At 42.0% G+C, this 14,363-nt stretch overlaps 2 protein-coding genes across 5 annotated transcripts in view; both read right to left on the minus strand.

Annotated features, from left to right (window-relative positions):
- CATSPER3 (cation channel sperm associated 3) overlaps window positions 1-14,307 on the minus strand; it is a 54,307-nt gene extending 40,000 nt beyond the window's left edge. For 2 of the 3 annotated variants that reach the window (XM_063611691.1, XM_055233044.2), the window contains exons 1-2: window positions 6,755-6,902; window positions 4,425-4,578 (exon numbers count right to left, since the gene is read on the minus strand). In XM_063611691.1, the coding sequence (XP_063467761.1) occupies window positions 4,425-4,578; window positions 6,755-6,852 (252 nt within the window). In that variant the 5' untranslated portion in view covers window positions 6,853-6,902. Of the gene's footprint in view, window positions 1-4,424; window positions 4,579-6,754; window positions 6,903-14,223 lie in introns of those variants that run through there. The other variant, XM_063611690.1, reaches the window with a different exon arrangement.
- PCBD2 (pterin-4 alpha-carbinolamine dehydratase 2) overlaps window positions 5,164-14,363 on the minus strand; it is a 58,543-nt gene continuing 49,343 nt past the window's right edge. The window contains exons 4-5 of one of the 2 annotated variants that reach the window (XM_063611719.1): window positions 14,194-14,336; window positions 5,164-13,125 (exon numbers count right to left, since the gene is read on the minus strand). In XM_063611719.1, the coding sequence (XP_063467789.1) occupies window positions 14,241-14,336 (96 nt within the window). In that variant the 3' untranslated portion in view covers window positions 5,164-13,125; window positions 14,194-14,240. Of the gene's footprint in view, window positions 14,337-14,363 lie in introns of both variants that reach the window. The other variant, XM_055233052.2, reaches the window with a different exon arrangement.

Genomic DNA, 14,363 nt, shown 5'->3' on the forward strand with positions numbered 1-14,363 from the left:
GTCGTCTTGCCATTTTATAAATTTTTAAACTTTTGGTGTATCTTTTAAGTCTCCCATTCCTTTTTCTTTCCTTACAATTTATCTGTTAAAGAACCTGGGGAGTTTGACTTATAAAATCTCCCAGTCTGGATTTTGCTGAGTGCACGCTCATGGTACAGTTAAGCATATCCCTCTGGCCTCCATATCTCCTGATCTCTTTGGCAAGATTAGAGGTGCTGTTCTTTTATAGATGGCACATAATTTCTGGTTGTCTCTCTTTTTATGATGGTAGCAGCCACTGATGCTCAGTGCCTAGATCAATTACTTCCTTGGGCATTGAAAAACTGTGATATTCTATCATTTCTTTTTCACTTATTAAGGGGGACACATCTATAAAAAGATGTTTCCCCTCACCTACTATATGCTTACTCAGTATTGCAGTTCACATAAGGTCAGTAATGCTTGACTCTTTCCCTTAATTTACTAATTATCAAGATAAAGGATTAGCTCCTTATCATCCTCCAAAAGTGGACAGTTTGTTTTAGGGTATCATTAAAACCTCATAGATTATTTGATGAGTTTCAATACATGGCAATTATTCTTCTTATTGGAGCTCAAACTGTCCCATCTTTGGCCAGTAGGACTCTTCACATAGTCTCCTGAGACTTTTGACATGACCCCAGGAGTCTTTGATAGCTTCCTTGCTAGGTCTATGACAAGATAATCCTGGTTCATCTCGTGTACCTCCTGCCCTAGACCTGGAATTGGTTATTTCTCAAAGAAGTCCTGGGTTCTATCTTCCATGAGTATCCTGGTTCTTAAGAACACAGGAGATGACAGAAATAAACTGTCCCATAATTACTCAATTGCCTTATCCTGTATTACACACATACAAGTCTCAGAATAACACTACTAATAGTGTTGCCACTAAGCTGATTACTGAAAATGATTTTGAAACTTTTTATATTGGCTTTCCCCATTGTCTCCCATTTTTTAGTCATACTCTATCTTCACTGTCAGAGGATGCATTCATTATATACTATATTCTCTCTGCTAAACCACAATTAATATTAGTTCTACAAATAACTACATTTTTTTTTTTTTTTTGAGATGTAGTCTCGCTTTGTCACCCAGGCTGGAGTGCAGTGGCGCGATCTCGGCTCACTGCAAGCTCCGCCTCCTGGGTTCACGCCATTCTCCTGCCTCAGCCTCCCGAGTAGCTGGGATTACAGGTGCCCGCCACCACGCCCAGCTAATTTTTTTTTTTTTTTTGGTAGAGACGGGGTTTCACCGTAAATAACTACATATTTAATGCTCATCTTCAGTCCTAATGTTGATGCTTCTCTAATCATTTTGATTGGCTGAAACCTATTCTTTAGTAAATTACTAAGGAAGGGCTCATGGAAACAATATTCCCCAAGTTTTTGAATATTGATGAATTTGTCTATGTCCTTTATACTTGAAAGTCAATTTTTCTGATCTAAAATTCTTGGTTTACATTTTCTTTGCTGAAGTATCTTAAATATGTAACTCTATTTTCTTTTGGCATATTACCATAGCAAAGTTTGATGATAAGTAATTGTCTTCTTATAAGCCACATTACATTGATACTTAGTTTCCTTCACCCCCTCTTTCCTTTAAAATCCAATAATTTTACTAGAATATGTTTTGGTGTTTATTGCTCAAAGTCCATATTCTCAGGTATGCAATGTGTGCTCTTTCAACACACAGTTCCAAATCTTTTGTTTCAGGTAACTTTTCTTGGATTATAGACTTCAGCATTTGTTCTGTTCCTTTGCTTTGTTTCTGTTTTGTTTCAAATTCAGGGGCTTCTATTGTCATTAAGCTGGATTTTTTTCCCCATCTTCGATGTTCATCATTTTCTCTTGAAACCTTTTCATCTCTTCATTTCTTATTGATTTAAAAAATTTCCTACATTTAATCCTATATTTCTCTTAAGCTATTATCTGTTGCAATTAATAGCTCTTAGTCTATTTTAGTCTTTATTTTTGAAATTTTTATTTCTAATTCTTTCCTGAGTTTTGTCTTTTCACTTCTGTTCTTTCCTATCTTGTATCACTTTCTTAAACATCTGCCTTGTTTTAAAGTCGTATGCTACAGTCTCTCCCTGTTTTGTGGGCATGTCTTTGTGGCGGGCTTTCATTATCTATGGGTTAAGTATCTCTTATGTGAAATGCTTGGAACAGAAGTGTTTTGGATCTCAAATTTTTTGGATTTTGGAATATTTGCATTTTCTTTACCAGTTGAGCAACGCACATCTGAAAATCCAAAATCCAAAATGCTCCAGTAAGCCTTTCCTTTGAGTGTCATGTCAGTGCTCAGAATGTTTTGCATTTTGCAGCATTTCAGGTTCCAGATTTTCAAATTCGGGATGCTCAGCCTGTATAAGGGGATTATTCTCTACCTTATTCTCTTTTTTCTTACAGTAATTTTGTATGAGACTTTATCTCAACCCTTTTTTTCTAAAAACACAATTATAGCACCATCAATCTTTTTCTATTGTGCTGTTTTACATAAAATTTGTTTTCTTGAGCTTTTAGAAGATGGTGTGGTTCTAACCTCACTGAGCTCATTCTTCTGCTTTTGTGTTGTGTTTAAAAATGCAGTAGCTTGATTTTTGAGGTATCCTGGTTCCTCCTCCAATTTTATCTGAACCTTCTCTTCCTTCATCTCTATGTCTCTAACCTGCTCAATTTTTACTCCATTTCCAATATTTATCCTAACTGTGGGATCCTGTCTTTAAAAAGACCTCTAGCTGGTGAGCTTTGAAAGTTCATACCATTTGCTGCTCTAGCCCCTTCAAAAATTACCAGGAACCTCTTGATCTAGCCCAGTATTGGATTAGACAATACCGTTCCTGATATCAAATGCTGTTCTCACATCAGCCCATCACACTTTCTAATAAATAAATAATGGCTTCCCTCTGTTTCTTCCCCCACAGAAGCTAATACTATTCAGTTCTTGTGGCTTGTAGTAAGGAAACTAACCAGTTTTGTTGTAAATGCTGCCTATGGGTTCTTGGCTTTGCACCCTAGTTGCTCTGGTTTTTTTCGTTGGTTGTTTGGGACAAGGTCTCACTCTGTTGCCCAGGCCAGAGTGCAGTGGTGCAATCACAGCTCACTGCAGCCTCGAACTCCCAGGCTCAAGCAATTCTCCCACCTCAACCTCTAGAGTAGCTGGGACTCAGGGTATGCACCACCATGCCCAACTTTTTTTTTTAATAGAGATGGGAGGGGCCGGGCGCGGTGGCTAACGCCTGTAATCCCAGCACTCTGGGAGGCCGAGGAGGGTGGATCACGAGGTCAGGAGATAAAGACCATCCTGGCTAACAGGGTGAAACCCCGTCTCTACTAAAAACACAAAAAATTAGCCGGGCGTTGTGGTGGGCACCTGTAATCCCAGCTACTCGGGAGGCTGGGGCAAGAGAGTGGCGTGAACCCGGGAGGCGGAGCTTGCAGTGAGCGGAGATTGCACCACTGCACTCCAGCCTGGGTGACAGAGCGAGACTCCGTCTCAAAAAAAAAAAAAAAAAAAAAAAGAGAGAAAGAGATGGGAGTCCCACTTTGTTGCCCAGGCTTGCTGGGTTTTTGAGAGGAGATTCAAGGAGACTTAAAAACCATGTCACTGGCCAGGCGCGGTGGCTCATGCCAGTAATCCCAGCACTTTGGGAGCCCGAGGCAGGCAGATCACTTGAGGTCAGGAGTTCAAGACCATCCTGGCCAACATGGCAAGACCCCGTCTCTACTAAAAACACAAAAATTACCCAAGCATGATGGTGTGTGCCTGTGACCCCAGCTACTCAGGTCAGCTGAGGCAGGAGAATCACTTGAACCTGGGAGGCAGAGGCTGCAGTGAGCCAAGATAGCACCATTTCACTCCAGCTTGGGCAACAGGGAGAGACTCCGTCTCAAAAAAAAAAAAAAAAAAAAAAAAAAAAAAATCCACCATGTCACCACTGCTGCTCTTGCCACCCTCTTCCCAGATTTTAGAGTATTTTTAGAATTCTACGGAAAATTTCTTGAAGCAAAATACCTTAAAAATCTTATAATGGGCTGGGCACGATGGCTCACGCCTGTCATCCCAGCACTTCCTGGGAGGCTGAGGCGGGTGGATCACGAGGTCAAGAGATCAAGACCAACCTGGCCAACATGGTGAAACCCTGTCTCCACTAAAAATACAAAATTAGCTGGGTGTGGTGGCAGGCGCCTGTAATCCCAGCTATTCGGGAGGCTAAGGCAGAGGAATTGCTTGAACCCGGGAAGTGGAGATGGAGGTTGCAGTGAGCTGAGATCATGCCACTGCACTCCAGCCTGACAGAGTGAGATTCTGTCTCGGAAAAAAAAAAAAAAAAAAAATCTCATAATGTTTCCAGAAATAAAGCATGTTTGAAAAAAGAAGAAAATGGACCCATTTTGTCTGCTTACCTCAAGAAGTCTGAACAAGCGGTATCTTATGTCATAACTGGTCCACAAGGCCATAAAAAAGGCATTCGATGTGACAGTGCTAATCATAATTATCTCAAAGAAATGGCTCATTATGACTCTCTTCACAAATGCCCGACACTCATCATCGTTCCTCCTGTCAAAAAGTTGAATGTGAAGTATGGTTACGGCACAATAGAGCTAGATCCCCACATAATACATACCTTTTTGTAGGGACAAGGCTCTGCTTTCTCTCTTGTGTGAATATAAATTTACATATACTTCTTTTTTTTTTTTTTTTTTTTTTGAGACGGAGTCTCACTCTGTCACCCAGGCTGGAGTGCAGTGGCGCAATCTCAGCTCACTGCAAGCTCCGCCTCCCAGGTTCACGCCATTCTCCTGCCTCAGCCTCTCTGAGTAGCTGGGACTACAGGCGCCCGCCACCACGCCTGGCTAATTTTTTTTTGTATTTTTAGTAGAGACGGGGTTTCACCGTGGTCTCGATCTCCTGACCTCGTGATCCACCCGCCTCGGCCTCCCAAAGTGCTGGGATTACAAGCGTGAGCCACCACGCCCGGCCTACATATACTTTTAAATAGCAATGAGATGTTGAATAAATGACCACCGACATACATATGATGATCACGGATACTCTGTCCCCACTCAGTTACTTAGCTCCCTCTCCCCGGACCTCTGAAAAAGAATGGTCACCACTCCTTCTCCAGCAAAACAAAGTGTCATCTTCATTTACTCAACAAATCTTTATTGAGTGGCAACTACATATCAAGCAATCTAGTAGGCACTGGGAACACAGTGAGAGCAAGACTAAATATTGCCAGTCTACTAAGCAAAACTGATAATCATCAAATAATCACCCATACACATGCTCACATCAATAATAAAAAACTGAATACTCCAAGAGAAAATGGGCGCACAATCTATTCATGAAATAAATACCAAAGACAAACAAACTTCTCCAAATATGTTCTACAGCAATAGTAATCAGGGAGATGCAAAGCAAAACCATTATTTTTGTTTATAAAATTAGCAAAGACTTAAACATGGTAAGATCTAATGCTGGCAACAACAGTGTAGTATGATTGAGCACTCTCAAAAACTGCCAGAGGCATAAAAACTGACCAGCTCTTTTGAAAAGTCTGAGAACCATTCATTCTCTGACCCAAGAGAATATAACCTGAAATGAAATAACTTCAACTAAAAATGTCTATCTCAGTATTTTTTCCAGCACTGAGAAGCTTGAAAACAATTTAAACATCTAACAAAAAGGACTGTGTAAGTAAATTATGGTATGTCCATCTCGTGAAATACAGGCACTAAAACATGTCTATGCATTTTTCAGGATTTAGAAAAATGTTTATGATCCATTTTTATATCTTGTTCTGTTTTTGTGTGCAGCAAAACACAAAAACCAAAGATACAAAATTCTCTGTTCAAAATTATCTCACCTGTGCAAAAATCAGCAGGTAGAAAAAATCAGCAGGAAATATGCCAAAATTTTAACAGTGTCTGTCTATGGATAATGAGGTTATAGGTGATTCCTTTTCCTATTTCCATTTATCTGTGCTTTGCAAGTTTTCTCAAAGAGTACGTATTACTGTTTCCCATTATATGTTACAAATGAAATGAACACATTCTCATAATAGTTAAAAAAAATAGTATATACTTTTCTTTTTCTTTCTTTTTTTTTTTTTTTTTTTTTTCTGAGACAGAGTCTTGTTCTGTCACCCAGGCTGGAGTGCAGTGGTACAATCTTGGCTCACTGCAACTTTCGCCGCCCAGGATCAAGGGATTCTCCTGCCTCAGCATCCCGAGTAGCTAGGACAACAGGTGCACACCATCACTCCGGGCTAATCTGTGTATTTTTAGTAGAGATGGGGTTTCGCCACGTTGGCCAAGCTGGTCTCAAACTCCTGACCTCAAGTGATCCGCCCCAGCCTCCCAAAGTGCGGGGATTACAGGTGTGAGCCACCGCGCCCAGCCAGAATGTATATACTTTTCTAATATATCGAGATATGTAATTTTCATTATCTGATTTAAGATGGGATCTATTATAAAAAAAAAAAGCCTTCAGATTATCTAACAGTCATTAATAGAAAAGGACAAAACTGAGTCAAACTGGTCATTCAAGTCTACAGGGCACATAACAGTATGTCAGCCTCACCAATCATAGAAACCAGATTGTCAAGGACATGCAACTTATTTTGGTAAGCAGACGAGTATCTGAGGGAAGAGGCTTAGAGAACACTGACACCCTGCCCTTACACTTCCACTAGCACATTTCTTAACAGGCAATGGAGATAGATAATATTTACTTAAATTTCTTGAATGTTGGGCAAAATCCCACCGATGTAGTATCAACTGGTGAACTAGAAATGACTCTCGAGTGGCGCTGGTGATGGCGTTGAGACATTTTCCAAATTTTCAACTTTTATTCCTTGCTTTTAGCATCCAACAGAAAATCTCTGCTTAGGGATTTTCCTTAGCATCTGGATTCTGAGAGGCAGCAGAGAAGGGGCCACGAAGGGAATCCTTGCTTTATGAGGTCACTCTTTGGCATTCTGTTGCATTACCAGTGTGCAGGCTCCTGAAGTGGGGAGCTCCCAAGTGGGTCTATCATGGATTCTGTCTTCCCAAGGAGACTGAGTGCCTCCATTCAGCAAAAAGACTATGGGCACCCAGCAATCATGAGGCTCTGGGTTTGCAAGTTTTGTAAACTTGCAAACTCTTTTTTGTCTCTACAAAAAAGAAAACTTGCAAAGCTGGAAGTCACTAGAAATAGACCACACAAAGGCCCTCCCTTCAAGAAGTGCCCCTAGCTGATAGACACAGGCCCTTAATAATGTGTTAGAAAAAGTTAAGGGTCATATAAGGGGGAAAAGCAAGTTCTCTGGGCTCTAAGAGAAAGAGAGCACATCCAGGGCACAGCACTGGAAACACCTGGAAGGACAAGAAAAGATTGCGATGGGTTTGACTTAGAACAAAAGAAAACAAGAGAAGCAAAGAAGGTAATAGTGAGGTAGGGATAGTGGCTCACACTTACAATCCCAGCAACTGGGGAGGCTAAGGTGGGAGGATCACTTGAGGCCAGGAGTTTGAGATCAGCCTGGGCAACATAGTGAGACCCCCATCTCTAAAAAAAAATAAGAAATAAAAATCAGCGGTGAGGCACAGTGGCTCACACCTTTAATCTCAGCACTTTGGGAGGCCGAGGCAGGCAGATCGCTTGAGGTCAGGAGTTCAAGACTAGTCTGGCCAACGTGGTGAAACCCCCCGTCTCTTACTAAACAAAATACAAAAATTAGCCACGCATGGTGGCAGGTGCCTGTAATCTCAGCTACTCAGGAGGCTGAGGTTGGAGAATCACTTGAACCCAGGAGGTGGAGACTGCAGTGAGCTGAGATCGTGCCATTGCACTCCAGCCTGGGTGACAAGAGCAAAACTCCACCTCCAAAAAAAAAAAAGGAAATAAAAATTACCCATGGGAGGCTGAGGCAGCAGGATAACTTGAGCCCAGGAGTTCAAGACCAGCCTGGGCAACATAGTGAGACTGTCTCTACAAAAAATAAAAATAAAAAAAATTAGGTAGGTGTGGTGGCATGCACCTGCAGTCCCAGCTACCAGAGAGGCCAAGGTGCTTGAGTCCAGGAGTTGGAGGTTACAATGAGCTGCGATCACACCACTGCACTCCAGTCTGCATGACAGAATGAGACCCCATCTCTTAAAAAAAAAAAAAAAAAGAAAGAAAAAAAGAAAGGAGGCAATATAAACCCTGAGTTGGCTAACTGCAGGCATAGGATGGGATGTGCACATATAAACCACCTAAATAGAATATAAAGAGTGAGCACATGAGGCAGAGATGTTTCAAGTACAAAAGTAATAGGGATTTTTGCTCTGTTCAACTCTCAGGATTAATATATTCTCCCCACTCACCTTCTCCTAACTTCTTTGGCTTTCAGGGCAAATCAGGACAGTGGGATCTGGGTAGCCCTGTGTTGTATTAAATTTCAGTGGCTAAATTGGTCAATTTCCTGGACACCAAAGTTCTTGGGCTGTAAGAAAAGGAAGTAACCACCCCACCATCTCTGCTGTCCCTGGTATTCTACAACAAGTATATATGACCATTCGTGGTAGGAAAATACTCTTGTGGGCAACCAATATACTAAACTGGGAAATAACAGCTTATGTACTCATTTTCTCCATTTAAAATCATCAACAGCAAAGTTTTAAGAATCACTGTGATTAATGTCCCCACAATTCAAACTTTAGCCCCATCTTCTCCCTCTACATTGTTTCCCTCAGGGATCAGCTCCTCCTATAACTCCTGCTATATCCTTTAGTTATATGCCCCTAATGTCTCAGGGTTCCTGCTCAACATCCATCCACAGGGGCCTCCTGGAGCAGCTGCTCTAAGAGAGCCTGCATCAGCTCTCCATCTGTTTCTACCTGCCCTGATATGTCACTGTGCTCAATCCCCTAGGGCACACAGAAGGCCCTCAGTAAGTGTGTGCCGTATGAATATACAAAATAATGGCATCAGGGATCCCTGTGCTCATTCACGTAGCTAGGGACAACAGGATTTCATCTCCAGGAAACTCAGTAGTACACTTTTGTGACTTCTCTCTTTAAGCACCAAAGCATACTTTCAGAGAAAAACAAAAAAGAGATTAAAAATGTAAAGAATTCTTTCATGCTGCTTGGAGAGGTGAGGGAAGGTAGCCCACCGAAAGTGACAGAGAAGAGCCCAGTTGTTCTTGGTGTACTACATCAGCACAGCCACAGATGAATGCTGTTTCTGAAGCCAATGATGAAGACTTTAGTCTGGAAATGAAACTCCAGCTGAGTGAGTAGAAAGCAACAGCAAACCAGAGGTGACAAGCTGATCCAGGGCCTACTGAAATCATACATATCTTCTCATGGATTGGTGGGCAGGGCAGGCATCCTGGGATGAGAAGCCCAAGGGCCATCTCCTGTGCCCTTTCAGCAGCAGCTCATGCTCTGCGTGACCTGAGCAGCACCATCTCAGCCACAGATAGCCAGGGAGAGTCAGCCAATGGCAGGCGCAGCAGCTTGGTGACCCTGAAGTCCTCTGGACAGTGTCATTAATTTACTAGTCCTGAGTAACCGGCATTGAAACACAAAGCTCACATACGATGGCCAAACCCTATTACACCTCCCGATGTTGTGCTGATAACTTTACAAAACTGAAAGCTACAGAGTCCAACTAGAATGTTTCTGAATGCTGAATCAGAAAGTGTACAGATCGCTCCCTACTAACCCTAGTGGTCCAATAGTTCACTATATTAACGGAGGCAGGCTTGCGTCCAAATACAATGTACATGCTGCTGCTTTTTGTCTATAGCAAAAACATAAACAGCCATGCTTAAGCTATTTATCCAAAGGTTTCCTAAATTCTATCAATGTCAGAAAGAAATCATTATTTTCAGAACTTTCATTAACTTCATTGTAGAAAAGGACATCGTCAACCATGTCGGCCCGGTTTGCTATCTGTGGAGGTCATGCAAGAGGTCATAGGTCATGTCTGTTTAACTCCTCTCTACTCCAGTGATCTTTTAGAAAGAAAATAGAGGGAAGCCAAAGCTTACCACATCAGAGAAACCACTGTCATCATGCAAAGATTTGGAACAGACAGGAACCTGGGGGCGTCCAACTTTGACAATGTCTCTTTTAAGTTGAAACGTGAGTTACTTGAAGCAAGTTTGGTGTTTCATTCTGTCGGAATTTACCACCATGAGCATTTCCATAGACTTCAGATACGGGATCTTTGATTCTCTATAGTAAAGTCTGTGAGTTCCAGCAGATGCAGTGACCCATAACATAGACCTCTGTCAAACCCTAATGTAGGTGATAACTAGCAACTTCATTCTCAGGTCTTCACCACTGTAATTATGAGCCATATCCTGCTTTCTCCACTGTGCTACATGTGACACATGTTAACACAGCCATCAAGTTTAGCCTCTCAGACTTCCACTCAAAACAGAGGAAAAGGGTTCCGTTTAGGGTATACTAAAACAAGTTAAATGACACCACAGGAAGAAACAAACAAATCCAGAAGGCAGAATATTCTACAGCACAACTGACCCAGCTTTTACAATAAATCAATAACATGGGGAAATGAGGAAGGGAGGGGAGCTTGCTTCAGATTGAGAGACTAAAGAGACACAACAACCAGATGCGATCGGTGGGCTTCATATAGATCCTGGATTAGAACCAAATCACTGTCCAAGGACATTCATGACCTTCAGGACAATTTGATTTTGCCTAGGTATTAAGTATACCAAGGAATCACTTTGTTAGGTATAAAAATGGTACTGTGGGCCGGGCGCTGTGGCTTACGCCTATAATCCCAGCACTTTGGGAGGCCTAAGCGGGCGGATCACGAGGTCAGGAGCTCGAGACCAGCCTGGCCAACATGGTGAAACCCCATCTCTACTAAAGATATAAAAAAAAATTAGCTGGGCATGGTGGCGCACACCTGTAATCCCCGCTACCTGGGGGGCTGAGGCAGGAGAATCGCCTGAATCTGGAAGGCAGAGGTTGCAGTGAGCCAAGATCATGCCATTGCACTCCAGCCTGGGCGACAGTGTGAGACTCCGTTTCAAAAAAAGAGAAAAAAAAAAAAAAGTACTGTGGTTTATACAAGAAAATGGCCATATTTTCCATAGAAACTTACTAAAGGAGCCGTGAAATGATCAGCTATCTGGGATTTGCTTTCAAATACTTTAGCAAAGAAGGAAACAGGGAAAATGAAGCAACTGGGACAAAATCTTGGTAATTTTTATATCTGGGTGATCCATATATAAGGCTTCAATGTACTATTCATGTACTTTTGAATATGTTTAAATTTTTTCATGTTTAAAAAATTCATGTAAATCCAGGTGATGATTCTCAAAAGAAAATTTTTTAAAAATTAATGTTGAAAATTGAAGCACTTAACTAAAAATATTTGGTAATAAAATGTATAAAAGTCCCAAATCTATACTATAGGAAACAGCTTATAAAAACATACAGCTTTGTCTTTTCCTCTGAAAGAATTCTAAGAAACAGAAGTTCTAGTGCCAAGAGTCTGGATCCCCTGACAGCCAGAGAGCCTGAGTGGCTCTTTTCCCTCTTCTCTCCCTGCACACCACATGTCCACAGGGCAACTGACCACACCTGCCTCTCCCTGGCCAGCAAAACCAGCCAGGAACTGGCTTCAGAGAGCTCAGCCTCTGTGCCACGTTCCCATATGTTTCTCAGGTTTGGGGCAAGGGTGACATGGAGAGGGGAAGGTTTGCTTGTTGTAACAAACAGTGATTTCTCTGGCCCCTAAAGAGAGGTGGGTTTACAAAGATGATCCCTGTTAAATTCCACTACCATGATGCTTCAAGGGACTAACAAATGCTTCATGGATGGATATATCTGCATCATAATCTCATTAGTAGTATATTCCTGAATTCCTTCAAAGAACACTCTTATTACAATTTTTAAATAATAGATTACTTGATATTCCTTTTTACATCTGTCAGTGATACATGGAGTAAGTAGAGCTCACTACTGAATAACACCCTTCTAGCTTCAGTGGCTGTAGACCCTCAGTTCAGGAGTCAAAACATGCAAATGATGGGGTGGAAAATGACCCTTAGTTCCTCCTTAACTCAGTAAGTCAAATAATGACTTGGTGAGTTGGCTGCTGTAACAGTAAATCTTGTATTGCCACACATTCCTGGAAGCCACGGACAAGACACTTGTCCTCTCCTTCAACTCTCTGTTGAAAGAGAAAAGTAAAGAAAACACACCAAAATAGCTCATCCAATTTTTGTGACTTGTTTAATCTAATTAATTATTTAAGTAGTAACAGCAGCTAAAATCCAAATCAACTTTAGCTTCATAAGAATTGTCATAGGCCGGGCGCAGTGGCTCACGCCTATAATCCCAGCACTTTGGGAGGTCAAGGCAGGAAGATCATTTGAGCCCAGGCATTCAAGACCAGCCTGGGCAACATAGTGAGACTCCATCTTGTATAATTATTAAAAATAAATGAATAAAAATTTTAAAATAATTGTTATGAGACAGTGGCTCACACCTGTAATCCCAACATTTTGGGAGGCCAAGGCAGGGGGATCACTCGAGCCCAGAAGTTCTAGACCAGCCATGGCAACATAGTAAGATCCTGTCTCCACAAAAAAGTTGTAAAAATAAGCCAGGTGTGGTGATGCATGCCTGTAGCTGCAGCTACTCAGGAGGCTGAGGTGAGAGGATCATGTGAGCCTGAGAAGTCAAGACTACAGTGAGCCATGGTCGCACCACTGCACTCCTGCCTGGGCAACAGAATGAGACCCCATGTCAAAAAAAACAAACACACAGACACACACACACACACACACACACATACACACAAAAACTGTTATGCTGGCTGGGTGCAATGTTCACACCTGTAATCCTTGGACTTTGGGAGGCAGAGGCGGGAGGCTTGCTTGAGCCCAAGAGTTCAAGGTCAGCCTGGCAAGATGGGAGACCCCATCTCTACAAAAAATTTACAAATTAGTCAGGCGTGGTGGCACTTGCCTATAGTCCCAGCTACTCTGGAGGCTGAGGAGGGAGAACTGCTTGAGCCCAGGAGGTTAAGGCTGCAATGAACCGTGATCCTGCCACTGCACTCCAGCCTGGGCAGCAGAGCGAGACCCTGTCTCAAACAAAACAAAACAAAAGAAGAATTGTTATTTAAAGTTAAAACTCACTATCTGGCAAGTTCCTAATTCTTTTTCCACCTTACAACTATTCTCCAACACAATGCATTTGTAGTAACCAAAATTGCTTGAATTTCTGGGTTATAAAATGTGTGAATGAATACTCCCCATCCCAATTTCTTGAATTTAAGAATGCCACTTCCGGCCAAGCGCGGTGGCTCACGCCTGTGATCCCAACACTTTGGGAGGCGGAGGCAGGTGGATCACAAGGTCAGTAGATCGAGACCATCCCGGCCAACATAGTGAAACCCCATCTCTACTAAAAATACAAAAATTATCCGGGCGTGGTGGCACGTGCTTATAGTCCCAGCTACTCGAGAGGCGGTGGCAGGAGAATCGTTTGAACCTGGGAGGCAGAGGTTGCAGTGAGCCAAGATTGCGCCACTGCACTCCAGCCTGGTGACAGAGCGAGACTCCGTCTCAAAAAAATAAAAATAAAAAGCCACTTCTCTTTCTGAATATTATTAATATAAGTAACTGGGTTGGTTTATCTTAGGTATATGATTAGCATGAAAAAATACCTCAGGTTCAAGTTTAAATCACTGCGTATTTAAGCACTGATTTTACCAAATGTAATATATAAAGGCAAACTAAATTTACACAACTTAAATTGTTATTTTTCTTTTTTCTTTGCTTCTAGATATGATGGCTTAAGAACTCAACAGCCAGGTGTGGTGGCTCACGCCTGTAATCCCAGCACTTTGGGAGGCTGAGGCAGGCAGATCACGAGGTCAGGAGTTCGAGACCAGCCTGACCAACATGGCGAAACCCCATCTATACTAAAAATACAAAAATTAGCCAGGCGTGATGACACGTGCTTGTAATCCCAGCTACTCAGGAGGCTGAGGCAGGAGAATTGCCTGAACCTGGGAGGCGGAGGTTACAGTGAGCCGAGATCATGCCACTGCACTCCAGCCTGGGCGACAGAGCAAGACTCAGTCTTAAAAAAAAAAAAAAAAAAAAAGAACAACTCTATTTGTTCACATAAATTTCCTTCAACATACATTGCAGCTAAGATGTGTACAAGATTTTACATGTATTTTGGAAGAAATCACACAGAAGCAGCTGCTTTTTCAATAAACTTGGCCAGCTTCACATCTTTTTTGGTCAGTTCACCACAGTCATGTGAGGTGAGAGTTATCTGGACCTAAGAAAAAGAAAAGCAGTTTTTAAA

The sequence above is a fragment of the Symphalangus syndactylus genome, chromosome 11 (assembly GCF_028878055.3).
Source record: "Symphalangus syndactylus isolate Jambi chromosome 11, NHGRI_mSymSyn1-v2.1_pri, whole genome shotgun sequence".
Classification (NCBI taxonomy): Eukaryota; Metazoa; Chordata; class Mammalia; order Primates; family Hylobatidae; genus Symphalangus; species Symphalangus syndactylus.